This window comes from Prionailurus viverrinus, chromosome D4 (genome assembly GCF_022837055.1).
Source record: "Prionailurus viverrinus isolate Anna chromosome D4, UM_Priviv_1.0, whole genome shotgun sequence".
NCBI classification, from domain to species: Eukaryota; Metazoa; Chordata; class Mammalia; order Carnivora; family Felidae; genus Prionailurus; species Prionailurus viverrinus.
In genome coordinates, this window is record NC_062573.1 from 71,459,689 (window position 1) to 71,487,492 (window position 27,804).

Here is a 27,804-nt window from a genome sequence, read left to right on the forward strand (position 1 = left end):
CCAAAAGCACGACAGGAAAAACAAACAACACTGCATTTTCCTTTTCCCCTATTGCTCGAATCATTTTTCTCATTTAGTCTATTTTTATCCATTTCAATGACTAAGCAGACAGTTGTTCTGGAATCGTGTGCGTACCTGTCTTTGCCACGAGTGCCTTGAGAGGGACGAGGGAAATACGTAGCTAGAGTTAAATTCTATTCCCTGTACCATATCTGAACGAGTAGTTAAATATGCATAGAGAAATGTATACTTATTAAATATACATGTGACTATGCATAGATAGATTCAAGCAGTTATAGAAGATTGATCTGTAGAAGCGTGTGTCATTAAAGGTGCTGCCTTAAGACCATAGCACCTGCTTGGTGTTAATAAGTAACGATTAAAACAGCAATCTTGATCGAATCCCCCAAATAAAACATACTAGCGATATCCACTCTGTCTCTGTGTAGACTTCATAGAATAAGGTGGTAGTGGAAGGGACTAGATCACTTTCATACTCCCCTCTTTTTGTACTCTCCTCTATTAATACTCAGCATCTGGAACAGGTAACTTTTTTCAAAAAAGAGGTTTACGTCTAGTTTTGATGCTTAAAATTTCAGGCTCCATAAACAGAACACACAAGAAAGATGAAACTAAATCTACATTTAAGATTATATAGGCGAGACCAAGGAGTTCATATTTCTTTGCCTTTATCTGGAGAGAAAATTACTGAATACAACAGCCAACTCAGGTAATGTGTGTAAAAGGCAGTTTATCCCCTTAGTCTCACAGCTACCTTGATGGATTTCCCCTACTGTTTTTAAAAGCATATTTGCAGGGCACCTGGGTGGCTTGGTCTGTTAAACATCCGACTCTTAGTTTCAGCTCAGGTCACGATCTCAAGGTTTGTGAGTTCGAGCCCCACACGGGCCTGTCAGCACAGAGCCTGCTTGGGATTCTCTCTCTCCCTGTCCCTCTCTCTCCCTTTCCCTCTCTCTCTGTCCCTACCTTACTTACTTGCTTTCTTTCTCTCTCAAAATAAATAAACTTACCCACAAATGTATGGCCACCTAATCTTTGACAAAGCAGGAAAGAATATTCAATGGGGTAAAGAGAGTCTCTTCAGCAAGTGGTGCTGGGAAAACTGGACAGTGACATGCATAAGAATGAACCGGGATCACTTTCTTATACCACACACAAAAATAAACTCAAAATGGAGGAAAGACCTAAATGTAAGACAGGAAGCCATCAAAATCCTCGAGGAGAAAGCAGGCAAAAACCTTTTTGATCTTGGCTGCAGCAACTTCTTACTCAACACGTCTCCGGAGGCAAGGGAAACAAAAGCAAAAATAAACTATTGGGACCTCATCAAAATAAACAGCTTCTGCACAGCGAAGGAAACAATCAGCAAAACTAAAAGACAACCAACGGAATGGGAGAAGGTACTTGCAAACGACATGTCAGATAAAGGGTTCGTATCCAAAATCTATAAAGAACTTATCAAACTCAACACCCAAAAAACAAATAATCCAGTGAAGAAACGGGCAAAAGACACGAATAGACACTTCTCCAAAGTAGACATCCAGATGGCCAACCGACACATGAAAAAATACTGAACACCACTCATCATCAGGGAAATACAACACAAAACCACAATGAGATACCACCTCACACCTGTCAAAATGGCTAACATGAACAACTCAGGCAGCAGCAGATGTTGGTGAGGATGAGGAGAAAGAGGAACACTTTTGCACTGCTGGTGGGAATGCACACTGGTGCAGCAGCCACTCTGGAAAACAGTATGGAGGTTCCTCAAAAAATCAGACATAGAACTACCCTATGACCTAGCAATTGCAATACTAGGTATTTATCCAAGGGATACGGGTATGCTGTTTTGAAGGGGCACATGCACCCCAATGTTCATAGCAGCGCTATCAACAATAGCCAAAGTAGGGAAAGAGCCCACATGTCCATCGATGGATGAATGGATCAGAAGGTGTGGTATATATATATATACAATGGAGTATTACTCGATAATCAAAAAGAATGAAATCTTGCCATTTGCAACTACGTGGATGGAACTGGAAGGTATTATGCTGAGCGCATTTAGTCAGCGAAAGACAAATATCATATGACTTCCCTCATATGAGGACTTTAAGATACAAAACAGATGAACATAAGGGAAGGGAAGCAAAAATAATACAAAAACAGGGAGGGGGACAAAACATAAGAGATATGGAGAACAAAAGAGATATGGAGAACAAAAGAGATATGGAGAACAAATGGAGGGTTAGTGAAGGGGTTGTGGGAGGGGGGATGGGCTAAATGGGTAAGGGGCACTGAGGAACCTACTTCTGAAATCATTGTTGCACTATACACTAATTTGGATGTAAATTAAAACAAGCAAACAAATCAACAAACTTAAAAAAATTAAAAAGAAATGAAAGCATTTGTTTGGTTATTTGGACTATCTTATTGTCTAGCTCCTCACAGATACATTATCAATCATCTTGGAACTTAAATGGGCTTTCGTTAAGAGTATTAGTCCTGCGGAATCCCCCAGCCCATCTGAGAGCGACGGCGGGGAGGGCATACAAGAGTCTCCCCTTTCTTCTTTGCTTGCTTGCCAGGTACCCCTTCCCCAGCATCCCCTCCCTACCACCAACCACTGCAAAATTTTACCCCGAAAGATAGAACACATCTTCATGCCAGCTTGCAGTGAAATTCCAGCTAAACCCAGTTAATACTCCTGCCTAAATATTCATCTGCAGCTTACTTTTGTCCCTGCGTTATTTCATCGCTTTTCCTCCGATGGGATTTTGAGAAACCCAAGGGTATAATTCTTGACATGTTTCATATTTTTGTTTGTTTATCCACATTTTGTTTTGCCTTACCAGGACCATGGGAGGAAGCCATCTCTGATAAGAGATATGGCTCGGGGCAAGCCATACCCCCCTCTTCCTCACCTCCAGGAGGGTTTGTGGTAACATCATGCCCAGGACTTACAGTAAAGGACGCACTGAATTGCAATGAGTTTTCTTCATGTCCACGTCGTAGCTGGTGAGGGCAGGAGCCACGGTCTGCTGGTTGTGAGTGCCTGGCACATTTCAAAAATATGTTTTTGAAAGAACGCCTGGCAGTCTGAGGTAGTAACCTACGTTGGAATTTAAGCTTTACCACTTAACTCACTCTGTTCAAGGAAAATCCCCTAATTTCTTCATCTGCACAATGGAATGATTTTGTCACTACCCACTTGAAGGCATTGCTATGAGGTTCAAAATGGCCAACATGCATTTTCTACACTTCTCTCCTTACATTGAGTCTTAGGTCCTTAACCTAAGAAGTCTGTAGTTTCTTTGGTACATTTTTAGAAAGACAAGTTTGCATTTTCTGGGGGATATTCCTGACTCTGATGATATTCCTTAAGCTTACTTTTTGGGATCTGCCTGCTTTTGCTTATACACTTGTTTGACGCTTTTTTTTTTTTTTAATTTTTTAAAATTTTTTTAAGTTTATTTATTTTTGAGACAGAGAGAGACAGAGCATGAACGGGGGAGGGTCAGAGAGAGAGGGAGACACAGAATCAGAAGCAGGCTCCAGGCTCTGAGCCATCAGCCCAGAGCCCGACGCGGGGCTCGAACTCACGGACCGCGAGATAGTGACCTGGCTGAAGTCGGACGCTTAACCGACTGAGCCACCCAGGCGCCCCTTGACGCTTTTTATAAAATATTTATTCATTTATTTTGAGAGAGAGAGTGGGGGGGGGGAGGGAAAGAGAGAGAGGGAGAGAGAGAATCCCAAGCAGGCTCTACACCATCAGTCTAGATCCCGACGTGGGGCTCAATCTCACCAAACGTGAGATCTCGACCTGAGCCCAAATCAAGAGTCGGACGCTTAACCAACTGAGCCACCCAGGCACCCCTGTTTGATGGTTCATAAACATGTATTTTTATTAAACAATTCCAAGCTGTAAGGCCATATTCTACATGAACTAGTCCGAAAACTGGTTTTACAGCTGTTTTTATGATAATTCAGTATCAGAATAGTGTCCTGCTTGTACACAGTTCACTGTTCCTTCAGAAACCAGAGGAAGCAGACCAGGGTTTCTAACAGCCAGGCACGATGTTCAGAAATCCTGTAGCGCCCTTACAGCCTTCAATTCACCCAGTCAAAAATGTGGCTAAAATCAGATTGTCTCTTTTGTCTGCATAGGGTTTGTTCTGTGACAGCTTGTCACCAGCTAGATTAGTATAGATGCTCATTAATCAAGTCAGGTCAGGGGAATCTGAGTGGCTCAGTCGGTTAAGCGTCTGACTTCAGCTCGGGTCATGATCTTACAGTTCACGGGTTCGAGCCTCTCATTAGGCTCTGTGCTGACAGCTCAGAGCCCGGAGCCTGCTTTAGATTCTGTGTCTCCCTCTCTCTCTCTGCCCCTCCCCCACTTGAGGGTCTCTCTGTGTCTCTCTCAAAATGAAAATCAACGTTAAAAAAAATCAAGCCAGGTCAGAAGGTCAGCTTTCCCACTCTGAGAGCTCCTTTGTAGCACCTAGAAGAGCAACAGGCAGGCAACAAACACCAAGCATGTTTTGCTATGGGAACGCCAACTAACTTGCGAGGGGCTCCCTTTGTCTGGTGGGAGGACATATAATATGATGGTCCAAAGAATCGCTTTTAATGTTACTCAGACCTGAGCTCATATGTTTATTATGCTTTTTTTTTAAAAGTTTTGTAATTTCTGAGCCTTTTTTTCCATCTGTAAAATGGACATAAACATACTTCCATAATAGGCATAATACAATTGTTACGAAAATTAAATATAGGACGTTGCTCAGCACAATGTAGGTGCTCAATAAAAGGTAATTATATTGTCTGTAACAGCTGGTAATGTTATTAATTATCGTGAGATGAATAAAATTGCAATACCATTTCTATTATAATAAGGCGAATGCTTGATTGGTACTGTCCTAAGAACTTAGGAATATTAACTCACTTCATCAACACACACTGGTGGGACTACTATTGTTCCAGGTTTACAACTGAGACTCAAAGAGGCTATTAGGTAACTTGCTCATGGGAAAGGGCACACCCGGTTTTGAACTCAGGCAAAATTCAGCTCTAGAATCATACCACCACCCCACACTACCGATGCCTTTCTGCCCAGCGATGCTGTTGCGGACTTAATGTTTTCGTGAAATGAGTGGCAGTTTTCTGGATGGTGCAGGAAAGAACAGTGTATCCCATTACTGCCGCTCCTCAAAGGTACCTACTTTTGATACCCATGGCAGGAGTTTGTGTCCACTAGATGGCGTTGTTGTGTTAACGAAACGAGAACCAAGTCAACACTTTGGCTTAGGAGCCAGCTAAATTTGAGACCAGCCACGACAATCTAATTCCATGCCTGACAGTCTGATGGAAGAAACCTCCAAACTTGACAGCATATCCAGAGAACTCTAAAGACTAGTGGTACCGAGAACTAGTTAGGAAAAATCTATGCTGGCTTTTTTCTGAGCATCGAAGTTTGCAGAAAATCTGGAGGCGTTCTGAAACCATGTAGTCCAAATACATCAGTTCATAAATAAATAGACTGAGGGCCAGAGAGGAAGTGTTACTTGGGAGAAGGGTACCCAGACTTGATGGCTTTGGCTGTAGTTCTCTTTCCCTAATACTTCCAACTGATTCTAAATCACAGAGAAACTGCTTTCTGAATTCTTGGAAGACTTTCTAAGTCTTCGTACGGGGCAGAAGACTGCCCGACGATGACGAGTTTTTGCCTCATTATGTCTTATACAGATGTTCAAAATCAGTAGCAGACTCAGACACTTAGCTATTAAGGAAAAAATGGAACCTATTTCTTTTTCTTTTTAACATGTCTCTTGGAAATTGAGTGAGCCCACCTTAAAAGACTGTCCCTATTGGTTGACAGTGCAGTTCGTGGATATTAAACCCAGAGCGGGTAACAGGGTAATAGATAAGCAAAAGGACTCTGGAATCAGACTGTCCTGGTGGACCCGAAGGTACCCTGGGAAGGTCATGAGACATCTCTAAGCCTCTGTGTCCACATCTGTAAAATGGGAATCCTACTTTTACTTATAAGGTGTTTGTAAAAATTAAATGTATGTGAAGTGCCTGTGACATCGTTAAAAAACAAGGTTAAAGGGAGCAATAATAATGAATAATGAATTTTTGTTGCGATAGCGGATGTTCTGTTTTCTGTGTCTCTCAGTTGTGAATGTCTTTACAGGGGCTTTGTCAATCACCTCTTCAGTCATGGTCACGTGCTAAATTGCTGAACGAGAGAAATAACGTTTCAGGTTGTATAACTGTGTAACATCACTTCTTCCTCACCCAGATGGCAGAAGTAGCCAGGATACATATGGCGTGTGCTTCATTATGTGTTCACGTCAACTTTATTTAAAACACTCGTAGGCTCCGGGCTCCTACTCACAGTTTAGACAGAGAAGGTGACTGGCATCCAAATAATAACAGCTAAGAGCAATTGAACACTTGCCGAGTGTCCAACATCCCTCTGCTTTGCGAGTATGAACTCAAAAATTCTTACTTACAACCGTGTGATCTAGGAACTAACACTTTTCTCTTTTTAAAGAGGAGGAAGCCGGGATCCAGCAACTCATCCCAGCTGAAAGAAGCCAGAGTCAGCATTTGAACTCAGGTGGCCTGGGTCTTAAGGACTCTGCTCGGCCAGGATGAGGTCAGGATGAGAGGGGGAGGTTGCTCCAAGGTTCCTGAGACCGAGCTTGCTCCCCACCCCCCAGCACCCAAATACCACAATGAAGCCTGATAGAAACATGCAGCCTCGGTACCCAGGAGGCTCATGTGTTCAACCATCAATATTTTTATAGCAGTTAGTTGATGAGCTCAACTGGTTAAACATTTAATAGACTCCTGAGCTTAACAGGGTAAAACAAAGTTGTAACAGGTCGGGAGAGCGCATACCTAGGGACAGGGCACTCTTGAGGACCACGCCTTAAGGGATCAAAGCTCACTGCAACCAAAGGAGGGTCAGGTTGCTGAAGCAAGCATGCCATCGTGCCTGTGACTAGCCCTGTTCGCTGTAACTCATTTGTTGCTCGTATGTTCCGTGACATTCCAGACTACCCTCTTTTCACTGCCAGTGATTCAGACTCTATTCCCATGTAGAATTCATGAATTCAGATTTACAAGAGGCTTAGCCATCTTTCTGGTCTACCCCTCTGCCTTTGAAAAGAAGCAAACTGAGGTCCCATTTGCTTACGGTTTGTCCCAAGTTATCTTAGAACAAGAATCGGAGCCCTGCTCATTCAGTTATCACATACCCGTTCTACATCCCTTCCCTATTTTATTTTAAATAGTATCACTCAGAATTCTTGCTGAAATTCCCGTGTTTATGCCAAATTGAGCCCAAATCCAACAGATAGGTTCTGTTCTTTAAGGATAGCATCTTTCCGTTTTCAATTTCTTCTCTCCTCCTTTGCTTGACATAAACTTTTATGGGGCTGGAGAACAATGCCATTTATTACAACACACTTTTTAAATCAGACAGTCTTATTATTATCATTTTTTTTTTCTTTAGAAGCCACGAATGCAAGTCATTGACTCTACACCTGAGAAAATGCCCGGCCTAAACAAGACCATGGCAGCTTCAAAGCGCGATTGCCAACAGCGAGGTGGGGGAGGAGACCGCCACTTACCGATTTCAGTCATCGTTATCCCGGGTGCTAGCTGCCCGTTGTTGAAAGAGCTATAGGTAAACAAGTTGGGTACGGAGGTGAGGTCATAGATAGGTTCTTGCTTTATCTGTTTGATTCCAGTCATGTCAAGTCCTGACTGATCAGGGGACGGCTGGCCGGAATCCACGCTGTAATAGCCCTCGGACTTGGGCAGGTCGATGACGTGTCCGTTGGCGTAGGCGCCGCCGGCCTCGTTGCTCAGGTTGCCCAGGCCGTTGCTGATGCTGCCGCTGTAGACCCTGGCGAGGGCTTCCGCCTCCCCGCTCTGCTGCTGCCGCTGCTCCTGCAGCCGCTGCTGGTGCTTCTGCACCTCGGCGTACAGGCTGTCCCTCTGCTTCTTGGACATCCTCCCGAACTTCACAGCTGCGTTGGAGAGACAAGCAGAAGAGGGCACTTGGGGTTATCATTCCCGATCCATCCGAGGGGTCACGGACGGTTGTCCCCTCGGCATCCAGCGCACAAAATCCCAGCACCATAGCGGAAGGCTCCATGCGTTCGCACCCCACATTTGGTGAAAGGCTATGTTCAGGGGTGTTGTGCTGGTGTTACGAGCAGAGCGAGAGCTAACCGTGAGCTAGGAAGGAATGCCAGGACTTAAGTTTATTTCTGATGGCCATGAAGTTAGAAGGCATATTTCCTGGTTCTTTCTTACGTGTGGGGGGAAAAAAAATCCACAAACCAAAAACTACAAATGGTACCTGCTGTTAAAATGTCAACCAACATTCAATATTAGCTTCCCCTACTAAGCATTAGGGTTCCTAGATTGTTGGATAGGGCCCTATTATTTCACCATTTTCATTTTTTTAAATCTCTGGACATGCCTCACCTTTTCATTATAAATGTTTATTTATTTATTTTTGAGTGAGACACAGAAAGAGAGAGGGAAACACAAGCGGGGGAGGAACAGAGAGAGAGGGAGACACAGAATCCGAAGCAGGCTCCAGGCTCCGAGCTGTCGGCACAGAGCCTGATGAGGGGCTCGAACTCACGAACTGAGAGATCATGACCTGAGCCGAAGTGGGACGCTTAATCGACTGAGCCACCCAGGCACCCCCTCACTATTTTCTACACAGCATGTTGGGTAAGACCAACGCTGTGGGCAGGGTGATAAACGCAATTTTAAGTATTTGTCTTCAGCTGGCTTTTGGGATCCAATTCAAAGAATATTTGGAAAACAGCAATCTTGTTAAGTCCAATACTCAGCAAGGAAGCCCACAGCCACCCCTCCTTTCTTGTTCTACCAGCCCCAAGTTTTATATTGCCCTTCTCTTCTGGCAAAATCCTTAGCCATCGTGAGGAAAAAGGAGGAAAAGTCTCTAAGAGGTCACAGAGTAATCTGAGGATGCTTTGATCTGAATTCATTGTTTCTTAACTGGTAGAGTTTGACCTCCTGATTTGTTATGGATATTGACATTCTCGCTCACAAACTGTCAACTCCCAGTTTAGGCTGTGAATATTTTAAGTGAGAGGCCACCTTGTCTGCATCATCAAACACCATGTCCTGCAGTTCATGTTAACGGTGGGGACTACGGCAAACTTGGAGGCTCCTGAGTTTCTATTTTCTTTTCTTTCGTGACAGTGTTCTCATCACCTGTTGGTATTTGGAAGCCCAGGGAATGTAGAAAGAAGGAAGTGGAGGGTAGGAACAGGTCCAGTTCCTGGATTCAGTTAGTCGGGTTCGTGAGAATGATTTCTGAAAATAACTACATGGTGAAGTGCTTAAGGACTCCCCAGCACAGAGGGCCCACAGAAGAGATTCCTACTGTGGAAGAGCCACCCCCCTCCCCGCTGGCCGAGTTCCATCAGTGCTCGTCTTCTCCTTCTGTTGGCTACAGTTATCAAATTTTATCTGAGCATCGGCTGTTCAGAATGGAGACCACATTTCCCAGCCTCCCTCACTGCCAGGTGCAGCTATGAGATTAAGTTCTGGATAAGAGGAGGTAAATAGAAATGCTGCATATACTTCTCAGTGTTGGGGCTCACTGTTTTCTTCTTTCCTGCCTGCTGGATTGTGGATATGAGGACTGGATTTGTAGCAGCCCAAACTTCCTGTTTTTCCTTAATCCTCAGTAAAAAAAAAAAAATAATAATGTTCAGGCAGGCATTCTGACGCTGCCTAAATAGAAAAACAAAGGGGTGATTTATCCAGTAAGTTTTCTGAATGAAGACAATTCATCTGTTTAATTCAGACCAAACTCCCCTTTCTACCTCTACTGTCATTTTAATAGAGTCTCGAATCATTTAGATCATTGTGTTTAACTTTGTTGGTAGAGATACTATCTTTATTAGGTTCTGTTTCTCAGAGACACATGGATTTGCTTATTAATTGCGGTGATATTTCCAGTTTGTCCATGGGGCAAATCCTAAAGTAAATTTTAGGGAAAGCATTCCTTTGTACCTTTCTATTATAACTTTACAAATATTATATATATTATGTAATATAATAATTTTTAAATAAATAAATTTATAAATAAATAAATATAAATTCTCTGGGGAAAAAACTTTTTATATCAGAAAAAAATAAATCATGATAACTTTTGATTCAGGAAGGACTTCCACCCCCCCCCCCCCGCCCCCCCACCCCACCCCCAGCAAGATATGAATGCGACATTCTTCTTTATTTGCTAACCTGTCTTTTGCATTCAGGTAGGTTCAGAACAGCAATTTGTTACAGAACTCCTGAGGATGATACAAAATTTCTATCTATTGGTAGATTAAGATTTTGGTGGAAGTAGATTACTTTCTGAGTTACTTTAGTAGAAGAGCTTTTGCATTTGTTTGTTTAAAATCTATTAGAGAGCAAAGACTGAGAAGAGGAGGCTCTTCTATCATGGAGACATAAATGCAGTGCCTCCTTTTAAAACCCTTTCCATTTAAACCTTGCTTTAGATTTCCATGCACTCTATAGTTAGGTGAAATATACTTGTGGTAGATTGATTTCATTAATGACCCTGATTCCTCTTAACTATTTCGATGACCTTCCTGGTGTAAATATGCAATGCCCTTTCATTCCAGGCAGGCACCCTGCCTCACCACTTGCCTCAGGGGCACGTTGATGAGGGAGCTTAAGGCAAGCTGACAGGTGACACCCCCCCCCCCCAACCCCTACCCCCAGGTGGGATATGTGTGATATTCCTCAAGCACTCCTGGCTGCCCAAGAACAAAGGAAAGGGGGAAAAATGATAGAGATCATAGTCCTGAAGGACCTAAAAGTCTCCATCAGCCCTCCAGAGTGATTGTGGGAAATAAAGGCTGAAGGAAATGGCATATAGAACTCCATTTCCTTATGGCCTGCAGCGCATTGATAAATACTGAGGCAGGCAGAGTAAAATGTTTCTCCAGGAACTAACTCCTTACTGTCTTCGTGTTAATGCTTCGCTAGAGGGAAAACAACTTTAGCTTGACACCAGCTCAGCCTCCAGTAACCAGTGAGTCTTTAGCATATGAAAATCTCTCTGGAAACTTCCCTGGGACTTTACCTCCCCCAACCCCACAGTATATAACCAGTCTCCCCTGGTTCCCTGGAAGCTCTTCCTGCCCACGGGTCCTGTCCCCATGCTTCAGTAAAATCACCTTTTTTGCACCAAAAGACATTTTCAAGAATTCTTTCTTGGTTGTCAGCTCTGGACCCCATGAGCCCCACTGTCACCCCCCAAAAACCTCATCAATGTGACCTGCTTTGGGCCAGTGAGATACTGACATACGTGATACAAACAGAAGCTACAAAAGTTCTTAGGTGACTGAATCTCTCACCACAAAAAGGATGTGCCTGCACTAGCTTGCTAGACGATAAGGTCTTTCCAGAGAAGGCCATCTACCCTCAGCAGAGGCACAGACTGACCTCTAGCTGGCAGCTGATGAATGAGCGAACCCAGTTAAGACTCTACATTTAATAATTTTAGGTCCAGAAATCTGCTGTTGACCATAGATCTCATAATCCAGGCAAACAATGTCAAATCAGTAGGCTGTCAAGACCTCTGTCCTGGTAAACATCTGAAAACCCAATGGTGAATAGTGATGCCTTTTCCAAGGTATTGACTTATCAGGTCACTGAGCAAACTGAAATATTTTCAGAGACGACCTAAAGCTCCACTACATTTTGGAACTAACAGACTTCATTCTAAATAAAGAACTTTGCTGGCAATTACTCTAATATTATTTTAGAATAGATTTTTCCATTCATGTCAGAAACAGTGATGTCCTAGTGGTTTTGTGCCCCTTTCCTATCATAAAAGTAATGGCATATTTGGGGAAAACAGTTACGGTACATGGAACAAATAAATCTACCCAACTTTCCTGACATGTATAGAATCCCTTTGTCACTACCTGTAAAAACATTTGTTGTATTCATAGGGGTATTTTTAACAAAGGCTGTATTAGTGTTCTATTTTCAAGGATTAACATTCTTCTTACCACTACCCATTAATCAGAATGGCACATGTTTTAAGTGTTTGCCCCTCTCAGACTTGAATCATTCTGTTAATGATTTTCACTTGAGTATAGAGGCAGCCTCTTGTTAAACTGCTAGCTCTCAAAGAAACTTGCACGATTCTGTATACATTGCAAGTGCCTTATAAATATTCAGTGATGGTGGTATTTACTCATGATATGCTCTTATCACTCACTCTGATCTCATACTAGCAAAGAACGATTTTATGCAAAGTATCGGGGATCTTTTCATTTTTATTTGGATTGTGGCATTCTAAGTGGAATGGAAGTTTTTGGAGTAACTGTAAAACAAAGTCATTGCTTCTTTGAAGATTTCTGCTTACCAACACACGACAACTAGATATATGCTGTTGGTTTCAAGAGAGCCCAATTGTAGAACTATCATCTGTGACTTTCTGTAGTCATTTTGGAAATTATTGTATCTCACAATCTTCTGGCTGTAAAGTTCACCATGCTCGTATCTTGTTGCTTCCCAAGTAAACTGGTCTTAATTTAACTTTTTTCAGTTTCAAGGATGTGCCTTTTTTTTATAGTGCTCCAAGCTTTGAACGTTTATTTATTTTTGGGACAGAGAGAGACAGAGCATGAATGGGGGAGGGGCAGAGAGAGAGGGAGACACAGAATCGGAAACAGTCTCCAGGCTCTGAGCCATCAGCCCAGAGCCCGACGCGGGGCTCGAACTCACGGACCGCGAGATCGTGACCTGGCTGAAGTCGGACGCTTAACCAACTGCGCCACCCAGGCGCCCCAATATAGAGCTCCAAGCTTTGTAGAAAAGATCAGATTCAATCTACCCAACCTTATTCCTAATTTCAAAATATTCTCTCACATCCCTCTCCTTTTCCAATAGAATTTCCTGTGATGGTCGAATGTCATCTATGCTTTCCAAAATGGTAGCCACAGGCACATGCGGCTATTGAGTGCTTGAAATACAGCTAGTGTGACTGAAGAAGTGAATTTTAAGTTGTATTTAATTCTATTTAATTTAAATTTAAATAGTGACATGTGGCTACCATTCTGGATATCGGACAATGCTGTTCTGGATAAATAGAAACCTAATTTGTGAAATGTGTCCTCGTAAGGTAGCTACTTACATATCGTTAGGAGGATGCCTATTCAATTATTGCAATGTGAGTATCATGTTTTCTCTTTGGGGCTCAGTATCTTCCTACGGACACCAAACATTTTTCTGGTTTTTATTTGTTTGTTTGTAGTAGTACGATTGGAAACAGTTTATCCGAAAGATTCCTGCAACTAACATTTATGAAGCTTCCAGTTAAAAAGAAAAGTAAATATGATGGTGGAGAATATGTGATGGGCATATACATGCTATCAGCTCTCACACATAAATACATGCATGTCTTCACCTTTAAAAATTTTTTTTAAGTAGTCTTCACGCCCAGTGAGGAGGCCAACGCGGGGCTTGAACTCATGACCCTGAGATCATGACCTGAGCTGAAATCAAGAATCGAACGCTTAACCAACTGAGCTACTCAGGCGTCCCGGTTTCACCTTTTTATACACATAAACACACGCGTATATATTCCAAGTGGATTTGATTTTTGATTCTCTGCCCAAACTAAATTTGAACAAATCTGTTACTGCTGAATTTTTTTGTCCACTCATCTATGTGCCATCATGGCTAATAAACCATGATCAAAGTGGAAATTCAGGACAGAATGAAAGTCCAGGGATTTTAAAAGTTATATCAAGCTATCTACAAGTAGCCATCCATGGTTTTTCAGTGGCCACGTAGGTGAAATAAACATTCTTGGTACCATGCATCCCTGACAGAAAACAAATGCGATTATCAAAATGAAGATGCCATTTTGTGTCTGAAGGAACGTGGGCAAGGTGTATGTGGAAAGAAGCTAGGTATGAGGGCATCTGAACTTGGTTACTAGCACTACGGTGAAAGCACTTTGAAAATACCTGCTCAACCAGTAGAAAGTAAATATAATCAATTAAGGGCAGGGGAAGTCCCAGCTCTCATTGCTGGGTCCTCACTACAAATAGGTAATCACCAATAAGTTCAGGGATTTTTAAGCCATCAATACCACAGGCCAGACATTACATATCAAACAGGAGATAAAACCTATTCAGCTACCCTGGTATTAGTAGAATTTATTTGGTATAAAGGAAATACTCTTTGTAATCAAGGTTCAGACGAAACTTCCTCTTGCGTAACAGGAAGAATTGTTCTCCCTTAGGAAGAATCCTTTTTTTTTTTTCCTTCTGCTGGAACCTCTTATCCTCATTTCCAACCACCGCTCCTACCCTGGAGCATTTCTCCTTGTCATTAGTTTTACATAAGACACAGTCAGGAGGTATTTTGGAGGATGTCCCTGGCATCCTCAGAATGGTCTCTGGATCTAAAACCAAGATGGGTCATTATCCTGAATCTCCAGTATCTTCAGACACTGTATTGTTTTTACTTGCAAGTTTATATGCTACACTACATTTCTTCCCCCCCCCCTTGAGAAAAGATCATGGCTCTGTCCATTAAATGACCCTCCCTCCCAACACACTTTTTTTTTTTGCCATGGTATTCAAACAATCTCCTAGATTTTGTAGACATTGGACCATAAGCCCATTTCTTGTCTATGATTCTGTTCACCAGCACAGACCAAAGATCTGCCCTTCCAAAAGAGACACTTCCTTTTATTGTAGGAAGAAGTAACAAAGAAAAATAACCAATGGCTCAATCTCTTTGCACAATTAGTGGAGTTTTTCATATACTGTCAATTAATATGCTGCCTCCATATAGCAGAAACAAAGTACAAAATCACCAACTAAAGTTCCCGTAGAATTGCACTAAATAAGTGCTTAAAACCACTAAATCCCCACCTTCCACTTTCTTCACTTTAGTTATGTGAAAGTACACACCCTAGGAGTATATTTACATGGCTAGCAAGTCTAGAAAAGCAAATAAACACAAAGTCAGGTAGTTAATAGAAAAGCTTGGAAACATATCTCTGCAGTTTTAGAAGCTACCTCTAAACTGAAGGGCTCAAGGTCAAATTCTTTTTATTTTCTGGATCCAATTTGCCTCATAGGTATACTTTTATGCAATACAAGTTTAGGTGGGATGGGAAGTAGAAAAAAAGGTAAACTTTTATGATATAAGTATTTGGAGAATGCAAGCTAAGAAGTAAGCAGTTTTTAGGTTTAGATATCAAGACTTATGCAGAACAGATTCTATCCAAATGAGTAAAAGGCTCACATTTAATTTAATAGCTCATAAAACTCCCTATATACCAAGAGATGGTGTATGCCAATTATCCCTATTTCTTTAAGATCTGGAAGTCTCCCTCTCTCCCTCCATCTCTCTGTCCCTCCCTCCTTTCTTCCTATCTTCCTTCCTTCCTTCCTTCCTTCCTTCCTTCCTTCCTTCCTTTTGTCCACACTACCTTGAACTTCATTAGAAGAATGTGACCAGGAGTAGAGAATCTACAATGATTCACATAAAGAGAATAAGTACCAGGGGAACTGTCTGTCTCAGGCTCTAGGTAAAAGAGAATTCCATGGTTCATTCAACAAACATTTAGGTGCCTGCCTTTAACCAGATCCTGAGGATACAGTGAGAACAAGACAGAAGTGCCCTCAGGACTCAGGGTGGCTCACAATCTGATACAGAAGTGCTGTAGCCAGTGTCGGGGGTGAGAGGGTGGGGGTAGGGTGGGAGATAATGAGTTTAGACGAGTGCTTAAAAATGGAAGCAACACTAGATAAAATTCTTTGTGTGTGTTTATTTGTCTTCTTTAATTAATCTAAGAAAATCAGTGGGGGGCCCAGCTCACCCATTTGGGTCATATTCTGAGAAGGACACCAGTTACACAGCCCTTTTAAGGCTTGGACTTATGTAATGGCTTTTGAAATTTTCATGATGCTTTAGAAAGTCCATGGCCAATAATAGTAGGGCTTCTGGGCTTCCTATGGAAGTAGGTTCTGCTGCTTAATATCTCCACACACCAAGCAACTCATGTACTAGTCAGACTCACCCAGTGACAAAATGGTCCTGGTTTGCCTGGCATGTTCCCTGGTTTTAGCTCTGAAAAATCTCACATCCTAGGAACCACTCATGCACATGCAAACTTTTGAACCTAGGCCAATGTGGCTTTCACCTAACCTTATTAGTACAGCTTGCTCCATGAGCTCCAGCAAAGTCTTTCCTGTATTCCTATTTCATGGGCAATGCAAAGTTTTTAGAATTTCTACCAGCACATTGTTTTCTTTTCTTTTTATCCCCAATTCCCTTTGTCTAAAATCCTTACAATGGCTTAAATAGACTCCAGCAAAGCATCCATGTGAAAGCCTTTAATTTTTTTACCAATGTTTATCTATTTTTGAGAGAGAGGGGGTGTGGTGGGGGGAGAATATGTCAGAAAGGGAGGGGCAAAGAGAGAGGGAGACACAGAATCTGAAGCAGGCTCCAGGCTCTGAGCTGTCAGCACAGCTTGAATTCATGAACCACAAGACCAAAACCTGAGCTGAGGTCAGATGCTTAACCAACGGAGCCACCCAAGCGCCCCAAGTGAAAACCTTTAAGTAAGAACCTGGAAGGCATGTCTTACCATCTCTCGACATCCCGAGGGCAAGACACTTCTGCAGTCGGCAGTGTTGGCAACGGTTTCTGTTGGTTCTGTCGATTAAACAGTTTCTCTGCCTTGGGCAGGAGTAAGAGGCATTGTTTTGTTGGCTCCTCCTGAAGAATCCCTAGAAGAAAAGAGAATGGGAGGGAGATATTATTTATAAGAAGGAAAACGGAGATAATTAACATACATGTTTGAGACAATTAACATACACATTTGCTATATTTTCTACTGTGAATGTAATGGAGTTTAATAAAAAAACAACAACAACGTTTTTTGGATACTTCTCCTTGGATATCTTACAGATGATTTGCCTGGGGGAAAATATGTACCATCTACAGAGATAGGAAGGCATCTTTCATTCATTCATTTAATCAGCGTTTACTAAAGACATTTGTGCACTGTGTTCTTTGCAAAGAAAAACAGGACAGGGTTCCGGGCATCAAAGGAATGGCAGAGGACAGTGTCACTGCTAAGCCAAATATGACAAAACTTGAGGAGGAAAATAACACAGGCTTATGTCAAGTGCTGTGGGGGACATTGGTCACAAGAGCCGTACTGAGGAGGGTGGGTTCAGCATGTGCCAATATCTTCCCGGTTTCTAAGAAGCATTTTACCCATTTGAAAAACTTTAAATACGCCCAGAAGGCATCTGCAAGGTTGTTTTTTTTAAACCAGTGATGTGCCTTATAATTAACCATATTTTTAAATAAAGCAAATATGGTATATATAAACTGTTCAATAAGAATAAGCAATAAATAGACTATAGAGATGTAGGAGGTTTTCGTGCAAGTTAGGTTTCTTTCTGGTACACAGTTAACTGCCATGAACCATACGTTACCATTCTAAATAAATCCATAACTGAGTTAATTATTAAAAAAATTTCTTGGGGCGCCTGGGTGGCGCAGTCGGTTAAGCCTCCGACTTCAGCCAGGTCCCGATCTCACGGTCTGTGAGTTCGAGCCCCGCGTCAGGCTCTGGGCTGATGGCTCGGAGCCTGGAGCCTGTTTCCGATTCTGTGTCTCCCTCTCTCTCTGCCCCTCCCCCGTTCATGCTCTGTCTCTCTCTGTCCCAAAAATAAATAAAAAACGTTGAAAAAAAAAATTAAAAAAAAAAAAATTTCTTTCGGGTGGCTAGGTGGCTCAGTTGGTTGTCTGACTTCGGCTCAGGTCATGATCTCGTGATTTGTGAGTTCGAGCCCCACATCAGGCTCTGCACTGACAGTGAAGGGCCTGCTTGGGATTCTCTCTCTCTCCTCACTCTCTGCTCCTCCCCCACTCCTGCTTTCTCTCTCTCTCTCAAAATAAATAAACTTAAAACAAATTTTTTTAATTAAAAAATTCTTTGGATACCATGTGCCTTAGCTATCTTACAGAAAACCCTAAAGGTGGGGCAGGGGGCTCCTGGGTGGCTCAATCAGTTACACATCCAACTTTAGCTCAAGGCACGATCTCGCAGTTTGTGGGTTCGAGCCCCACGTCACGCTCTGTGTTGACAGTTCGGAGCCTGGATCCCGCTTCAGATTCTGTGTCTCCCTCCCTCTCTGCCCTCCCCCTCTCATGCTCTGTCTCTCTCTCTCTTTCTGAAAAAATAAACATTAAAAAAATTAAAGAAAACGTTAAAAAAAAGAAAAGAAAACCCTAAAGAGGAAAATCTGGGTTTCCTCGATTATCAGCAGGAGGACAGAGCAGGGCTGGGACTAGGGTGTGGCTAGTCAGGCACCCATCTTGGCCGCAAAATTTAAGGATTGCCAAAAAACCTGTCAATCAGGGTAAGTAATATTTTAACACAATATATTAAGAATCAACATTAATGCAAAACACCCCAAAAAGTTTAAAGAGGATCAAGATCATCGATTTTCCTTTAGTTTTGGGCTCTCCTAGACATGGCCTGTCAGTATAAAGAGAGCTTGCCACTCTTTTCTTTTTTTTTAAGTTTATTTATTTTGAGAAAGACAGAGATGGTGTGAGTGGGGGAGGGGCAGAGAGAGGAAGAGAGAGAATCCCAAGCAGGCTCTGCACTGCCAGCACAGAGCCGGATTCAGGGCTTGAACTCAAGAAACTGCGAGATCATGACCTGAGCCAAAACCAAAAGTCGACGCTTAGCCGACTGAGCCACCCAGGTGCCCTGTGAGCTTGCCACTCTTATGAAGAACTTCGGAAATGGGTAACTCGGAAATGGGACAAGAGAGAAAAAAATGCCAAGTGGTTTTGTGTTGTAAGCCCCAAGCCATTCAAAACAAGGACTAGTTTGGTCCCCACGGACCAGTGGTGGCAGGATGAGATATCCAACTGTCCAGTGTGAATGAGTTCACAGAGCCCTTTCAAACAGAGATCCCATCCAAGCTGCCAGGGATTGAAAGGACGTACTCCATATACAAACGGTCCCTGACTTCAATGGTTCAATTTACGATTTTTCGACATTACAGATGGTCTGAAAGCAATACACATTCAGTAGAAATCATACTTCGAATTTTCAATCTGGATCTTTTCCCAGGCTAGTGAGAGACAGCACGATGCTCTTTTGTGACGCTGGGCAGGGCTGCGGCCACAGCTTCAGTCAGCCCAGCGATTGTGGGGGTCAACGACCGATAGCGCTCACAGCCATTCCGGTTTTCATGTTCTGTACAGTATTCAATAAATTACATAAGACATTCCATGCTTTATTACACAAGGGGCTTTGTGTTAGGCGATTTTGCCCAATTGTAGGCTAAAGCAAGTGTTCTGAGCACATTTAAGGTGGGCTAGGCAAAGCTATGATGTCCACTGGGTTAAGTGTATTAAATGCATTTTTGACTTAAGATGTGTTCCGCTCACAGTGAGTTTATAGGGACATGACCCCATGTAAGTCAAGGAAGATCTGTGCCAGCAAAGGTGTCAGAAAGCGAAACTTTGGCCCATCAGTCTTGGTGAAAGATGACTTGGGAATTTACATTTTCAGAAAGAATTGGTGGTTTTTTATCTTCGGATACTCCAGTGCCACTTAGCAAAAGAGCTGACAGAGAAGACTTCTAAAGTCACAGCTACAGGCCTAATTTAAGGCCAATTTGACATTAATTACGAGGCATTTCTTGCTTATCTGTTGCTCATTATTGCAAATGAGGTTTTTGGCACGAAAAAGAGATTCTGTTTCAAATGTTATTGAATGAATAGGAATTTGAATTAAGTGCGCAAGCTGAACTGATGTTATTTAAAATGGGTTGTTCATGTTGACTCAGAATGGTATTATGAAAATTCAGAGGTTGATACCGAATGCGCTGACACTGACATCTTATTCTAAACGGAATTTCTTGAGTTTTCCAGTTGGAGAAAAACACAGCATATTTACAAATGTGGGTTTTTCCATGAAAAAAAAAAAAAGTAGTGCCGCGTAAAATGTCATTTTGACTAAAACTTCAGAGTATGCTTCAAAATAGCATCATAATTTCTTTGATTGTGTTTCCTGCTTTAAATAGAAAAGATGGCCGTACCCTACACACTTGTTTTAGCTGTTGGTCTATGGAATATATTTGTAAGGTTAGTTAAACCTTCTGTGTAAAATGTTTTGCTTTTTAACAGGAACATACCTTCCTATTTTGAAATTGGGCATTTTCCAAAGAGAGCTTTCACAAGGACACAGATCTCCGCTTTGACACTGATCTAAAAATATATATGCTTGGTGGGTACTTAATAAACTAGACCAGAGGCCTTAAAAATACCTACTAAACCAACACAGTAGTGTAAATGCTTTCTCTGGAGGGTTTGGATTCCGAAATTATTAGCATTTATGAAGAAAACTATTTGCCTACCTCCTTGAGGTAGTAATAGCTTACTCTAACGAGGGTAAAAAATTGCTGATTAGGAATTTTGCTTTATTGTGTCTTCTGATGAGTTGAAAACTTTGCATCAAGGTGGATAACATGCAGTTCTTAATCATAGGTCCGCAGAGCAAACACAGGAATACAAGGAATATCTCAGGATGTTCAAATATGGATTATCACTAATCACCTTCGAGGTCAGGATGTCGATGGGCAAGTTACGTTCACGTTATTCTCCCTTCTCTGTGTCCTCTTCCCACTTTAGTTTCATTTCTTTCTTTTCCTTTTCTTTGCTTCAGTTTCAATTTCAGAATTCATACTTTTTGAGACCATTATGAAGACCTTGTTAAGTGTTGTCATAGCATGACTACTGGAGAGTTATGGTATGTTTTGTCTCATGTATGTTTGACTCTGTGAGGATTAAGATTAGTCCTTAGAATCCGTGATCGTGTTACATCTCTTTCAGGCTACTTATTTGTTTTTTTTTAATTAAAAAAATGTTTTAAGTAATCTCTACACCCAATGTGGGACTTGAACTCACAACACATGCTCTATGGACTGAGTCAGCCAGTGCCCACAGTCTACTGATATTAAATTCTTTCTGCTTGCATCTTTTTAAAAAAAATTTAAAAGTTTTAATTATTTATTAGAGATACAGAGAGAACACAAGTGGGGCAGGGGCAGAGAGAGAGGGAGACACAGAATCGGAAGCAGGCTCCAGGCTCTGAGCTGTCAGCACAGAGCCCAACGTGAGGCTCGAACTCACAAACTGTAATCATGACCTGAGCTGAAGTCAGACGCTTAACCGACTGAGCCACTCAGGCGCCTGCCCTGCTTGCATCTTTGATCAAAAATATGATTGTTTTCATCAATAACTTCGCCAACATATCACTTTTCACTCCCAGATTACACTGCATTTTGTTCCGGTGACACGTTGCCCTTTGAAATTAGGTGTGGAATTGTTTCTTATTTCCCCCTTGACACTTAGTGTCTCTTGTTTTTCCTTCTAAGGAAGAATTTTAAACACTGTGAAGTTTCAAGTTTCCCTTATTTCAGATTAAGTCTCCGTTAACTGCTATTTTCAACTTTGTATTTTAAGAGCATCTTGCTCATAGGAATTAGGTTGTTTTTGGAAGGATTGGTTCAATGTCCTTGGAGGGGAACGCTGGACCAAGAATGAAAAATCCTGTGTTTTTGGCCATACTTTTTCACTAACTAGATCAGTGATGTTGGCCAAATGACATAATCTTGTTTATACTTCATTATCTCAGTGAAAATGAGGAGGTTGGGGCAGATAATTTTTAATTACTTCAGAGATTATCTGGTATCCTTCTAACATTCCACGACTCTACTTCTTCTTTTCTGGAATGTGAGAATAAAGGATGAACATATGCATATTGCAACTGTTACCTTGAACTTCTTTTGTAAGCAGATAAGGAAACATAGGCCGTTGGCTTGCCATCTTTAACCTTTGGTTGTTTCATACAGTAATAAATGCCCTTGAGTTTACTGAAGGCAGTACAGTTAAAAGAGAGCAGGAGGCAGTATTTATATCTCTGTAAATGTGAATAATTCAAGCTCTTAAATAACAACCCATTTTCCAGTCGCGGTTGACCAGTTAGACGATCACAAAAAGCTGAAAGGCCAAGAACGGGAAGCCAACCCACCCACACACCAAGCAGAGATTCCCGAGTGTCAGCAGAAAGCACAAGAATCCTTTAGCAGGCCCTCTTTAAAAAGATGTCACCACGCGCACGGTGACATACACGGATGCCTGGGGCAAACACAGACGCTGTTGGCAGTGTCCTGTCAAAGTCCCCCTACCTTGCAGCCTTCGCACGTGATGACTCCGTAGTGGATCCCGGAGGACTTATCGCCACAAATTTTGCATGGTATCACTTCAATTTGTGCTGCAAGGGGAAAACAGACATTTTGAGCTTCTTCCTTTTGCTTGCCTGGCTCCCTCCCCACCTCCCCCTGGCACGACCTGAGTGTTGGAAGACCCTGGCGTGGGCTCACCCACCACTATTGGCCCGGCTTCCTGAATCTTCTTCTAAGTGAAAAGGTATCTGTCCATCTACCAAGGTTTGCTTTGTTTTTCGAAAACTACAAAATATAACCAGGGACCGGAAGTCTTCTAAACTCTTACTTCACTGCTTTCTCCTTTTTATTTATTTATTTTTTTAAAATGTTTGTTTTATTTCTTGTTGAGAGAGAGAGAAAGAGAAAGAGACAGAGTGAGAGGCTGAGGGGGAGTGGAAGAGATAGAGAGAGGGAGAAAGAGAATCCCAAGCAGGCTCTGCGCTGTCCGTGCAGAGCCTGATGTGGGGCTCGAACTCACAAACCATGAGATCATGACCTGAGCCGAAACCAAGAGTCGCACGCTCAACCGACTGAGCCACCCAGGCACCCCTGCTTTCTCCTTTTTAAACCTGACCCGGTTATTGGGGCGCCTGGGTGGCTCAGTCAGTTAAGTGTCCGACTCTTGATTTAAGCTCAGGTCATGATCTCACGGTTCGTGAGTTTGAGCCCCGCATCGGACTCTGCACTGACAGCTCAGAGCCTGGAGCCTGCTTGGGATCCTGTCTCTCTCCTTCTCTCTCTCTCTCTGCCCCTACCCTACTTGCACATGCTCTTGCTCTCTCTCTCTCTCAAAATAGACAAGTAAACTTAAAAATTTAAAAAAAAAAAAAGCACATTCAAAAAATAAACCTGACCTGATTATTAATTAGACTAAAAAAATCCCTTGAACCAGTGGCTTCGGTTTTCTTATTTTGCACTTCAAACATCAAGTCACTGAGAGTTATCATGCTGCCTATTTCAACAGTATTTTAAATAAGTAAACAAAGCAAAGCTGAAATGGAAGGGCGTGATTTTCTAAATAACGTGGCTGGATGTTTACTTCGAGTATGTCAGTGGTGACAATATTTATTGAGCACACTCCATACGTCCGCTAAAATAATAAAAGTTGTTGACACAAGATATATTAGTGACACAGATTATTTCATTCATAAAAAAAATCAATGCATGGAAAAACCAGGAGAAAATGATAGAAAATGCGGCTCCTATGACTTCAATACGAAGAAAATAATTTCGTGGAGATGAAGACATTAGGGTTGATTCCGAAGACTGTTGGGCTGTAGTGAAAGAAAAAGGCTGTTTCTGCAAGCAGAATGGAATGAAGGACGTCTGGAATGACTGTGGCTCGTGATCGTTGAGACAAACACCTCGGCTCCACTGGAGACGTGGGCCATATGGTTGGGTAGAGGGAGGGATAAGAGATTATGGAGCTCCTGGGAGTTAGGCAGAGGAATTTCTACCTGATACCACTGGCCACAAGGGCTCAAGGGAAGGAACGGGGTGACGACAGGATCCAAGTGGTGGTTTGGGTACCTCTGCTAACTGGAAACAGGCAGGAGACTAAAAGGCTATTCCGAACCCGGTGTCGGGAGATGGAAGTGTGGAAGACGTCAGTGGCAGGATAAGGGGAGAGGGAGAAGCAAATAGAAGGACAGTTCTATGAAGACAAATGAAGACAAAAGAGGTAGAAACTGATGAAGCCTCCAAAGATGACTTCTAGCTTCACCCTTAGGATGAGGTTCAACAGTTGGTTTGATACAAATGGAATTGTTGGTAAGGCAACCACTTTATGGAACATGGTGGGGGTGGGGGACAGGATTTCCAGTTTGCATGTGTGCATGTGCAAGCACCTGTATACAGAACCCTCTGGAAAGATGATTTTAAGGCATCAGCATTGAGGTTATGGATGAATCCACGAGATAAACTTTATTTAGAATGTAGTAATTCCTATGTCTCTGGTAGTATTCTAAGTGTTGTTAAAATTATACACACCAGGAAGATCTGCTATTCCCGTTCCCAATTTAAAATAATTATGCAAAATATGCCTCAAAGTGCTTTGTACATCAATCTGCCATGTGGATGCTTTTCTACAGTTTCTCACCCTTGAATATACAACACAGATAAATGCAAGACATAACCCTCATTGTCTTACTATTTTACATTTTAAAAAAGATAATACTTAGTTTGAGGAGAGCATCTTAAATTTTTTTTGAAATTCAATATTTCACGGTATGTTCAAATCACCTTTATAAGCAAAAAATTCAGCATTATGGCCTATTTTTCATATGAGAAAACTCAGACTCCAAGTGGTTAATGATGCCTTTGAGTTGAATTGGGAGCTGGCAACCAGAAATTAGCCAATTTTCCTGATATTTTGTTCTGTGACCCTTTCCCTGCTTACCACAGAGACACAACATGAATACAGTTTTCAATTTCTGTATTATTCTAATAGTGCCAGCTAAAGAGACAATGATAAAAATATCAAGAGACGAGACAAAGTCAACTAAAATACTTATTAGACTAATATTTCTAGTGCTTCTGTTTTTTCAGCTTTCAGATTATATGAACTAGTATTTGTTTTCAAGATTTTGTGATATGGGGAAAACATGCGAGATCTGATGTAATTTCTATTCTGTTTTCCTGGATTCCTGTCCCGAACCTGATAATGATTGGGTCCATAGGTAAGATAAAAGTCTTATTTTGTTTCCTGGTTTATAAAGTTAGCTGACAAACTTCATAGATTTGTGAAGTTTAATGAGATATTTTATGTAGAACTGCCTTGCAAATAGTGAAGAGCTACAAAATGTCAGTTTTTAACAGCGTCGGAATCATTGCTAACCGGTACTTCTAATGCTATTGGACGAGAATTATGACAAGCCACATTATTATTCCTTTACTAAAAATCTTATTTAAAAAATACAAATGAATGACACTATACATAATTTGTATTTTTTTTTTTTTAGCGATAACCTGTCACACAGTGGATTCTTTACAATGATTACAAAATTGACTAAAAATACCAGGTATCCATTGTACAGTTGTTAAGCTTATATGATATTAAGTCAGAGGTGCTCTTTGCATAAATTACTCCCCAGGGAGTAACTTACACGTGGGGAGAATCTGCTTCAATAAGTTCTTAATTATAAAATGATCTAACTCTAAAGGAAATGAAAATAGAGGTAATTTGCCCCCTAGGGTGTGAGAAGATGTTTTTGAAAGCCACAAAGGTTATCTTATACAACTTGGAAAATACAAATGGGATCAGGAATGATTCGGTAGAGTATCTGCATATTTATACATATTTATTATCTTAGCTCAACATGTAATCCTGAAGAACCATAAACATTTTAACAGTATTTTTAAAGAGAAAGAAGTCACTTAAAAGGACATACGTGTGTTGATATGTGTGGGGAGGGATTATCAGTTCAGAAAACCCATGGCCACTTTACCTATTAGGACAGAATGGGTTATATGAGGTTTGTTACAGGTGAAGATACTTTTTTTTTTTTTTTTTGAGAGAGAGAGAGCGCGCAAGTGAGCAAAGGGCAGAGAGAGAGAGAGAGAATCCCACGAGGGGCAGAGAGAGAGAGAGAGAAATGGGGCTCACCCCAAACAGGGCTCGTGTTTTACCCGAGGTGGGGATCATCCTTACCTGAAGCAGGGTTTGAGCTCACCTGATATGAGGCTCGAACTCACAAACCGTGAGATCGTGGCCTGAGCCAACGACAGATGCTTAATGACTGAACCACCCGGGCGCTCTAGCTGAAGATAAACGTAAATAATGTAAAGCACTAATCCTTTTCCTTTGTGCTCCTTTAAAATACACTGCTTCTGAGCTACAACATCATAGTTCATACTACGTATTTTATAATACTTCAAGGCGGAGTATTCCAGACAGAGATGAGGACAATGCATGACGTAATTGCTCCGATGTTTGCCCCTTCCAAATGTCTAGCCATTACTCCAGCCACTGTCTCCCGGGCAGTGATCTTGCAGTGAATGCAGACACGGTGGCGTGCTCTTTGTCATGGCTTCAGGCTGGACATCTAGGGAGGATTGGGTGGCTTGGACCCCACCAGCTGTGACAATGAAGGTGCTCTAAGGAAACTGTGGGGGAAGTTCAACTTTCCTCCTTTTGCACGACTCATGGATCAATTCAACGGCAGCGTTCTCTGAGGAACGACAAACGTAGGGGAGCCCCCATGCCCTGAGAGATGGCTCGAGGTGCGCTCTTTTCTCGCTTTCTACATTGCTTATATCTTCCGCTCCCTTATATTATTTCTATTGGTAATCCTCTGTGGAGACTATACTTAACATTGCATTTACCAATGAAATCTCTTTGTATACAAAAGCATATGTAAGTTTTGGGGGGAAATGGTATTCTTAAAGAATATCATGAGGGGCGCCTGGGTGGCGCAGTCGGTTAAGCCTCCGACTTCAGCCAGGTCCCGATCTCACGGTCTGTGAGTTCGAGCCCCGCGTCAGGCTCTGGGCTGATGGCTCAGAGCCTGGAGCCTGTTTCCGATTCTGTGTCTCCCTCTCTCTCTGCCCCTCCCCCGTTCATGCTCTGTCTCTCTCTGTCCCAAAAATAAATAAAAAACGTTGAAAAAAATTAAAAAAAAAAAAGAATATCATGAAATATTGAAACTAATTTGATGTTGTACCTTGTATTAGAACACTTAATGAAGTACAATTAATTTAACACCCTATGATTTATCAGGAAGGTCCTATTCAATAACTATAAACTAGTCACAGTTTGTGTCTTCTTTGAAGATGGCGTGTCTCTCCTCTCCCCCCAGCACCTCCTGAAGGCCCTTCCTTGCTTAGCACCCCTTACAACATTGCACAAAGCCACTGTGTGTTCAGTTCTTCCTGATTATCAAAACGTGCATGTCTTTTTGTTCTGCTCCCTCAGAACCCCCTGCTGGTGAATGCAGGTGTTAAGTGAGATGAACTAATCCAGGCTAATGCATTCACCAGAAAATGCATCACTTTGATGCACCAAAATACCTTAATTCTTTTTTTTTAAGCTTATTTATTTTGAGAGAGAGAGAGAGGGGGAGAGAGAGAGAGAGAGAGAGAGAGAGAGAGAGAGAGAATGAACAGGGGAGGGGCAGAGAGAGACAGGGAGAGAGAGAGAATTCCAAGCAGGATCTGGTGCTGTCCACCCAGAGCCCAGTGCAGGGCTCGAACCCACGAACTGTGAGATCATGACCTGAGCCAAAATCAAGAGTTGGTCACGGGACCAACTAAGGGACACAGGTGTTCCCAAGATACCTTAATTCTTAAAAGAATCCATCAGGCATGGCAGTCACAGTGGACTGTGCAGGCACTTTCTGGTCGAAGTAAACATTTTTATTGCATGTGTTCTTGTGGCTCTCATTTCCCCATTTCATCTCCT

The 27,804-nt window shown here is 42.0% G+C and overlaps 1 protein-coding gene across 1 annotated transcript in view; it reads right to left on the reverse strand.

Moving 5' to 3' along the window:
- Positions 1-27,804, reverse strand: part of RORB (RAR related orphan receptor B) — a 193,442-nt gene that overhangs the window by 34,920 nt on the left and 130,718 nt on the right. Inside the window, exons 2-4 of the mRNA XM_047831533.1 lie at positions 22,368-22,453; positions 16,730-16,871; positions 7,668-8,069 (exon numbers count right to left, since the gene is read on the reverse strand). Of these exons, the coding sequence (XP_047687489.1) occupies positions 7,668-8,069; positions 16,730-16,871; positions 22,368-22,453 (630 nt within the window). The remainder of the gene's footprint in view (positions 1-7,667; positions 8,070-16,729; positions 16,872-22,367; positions 22,454-27,804) is intronic.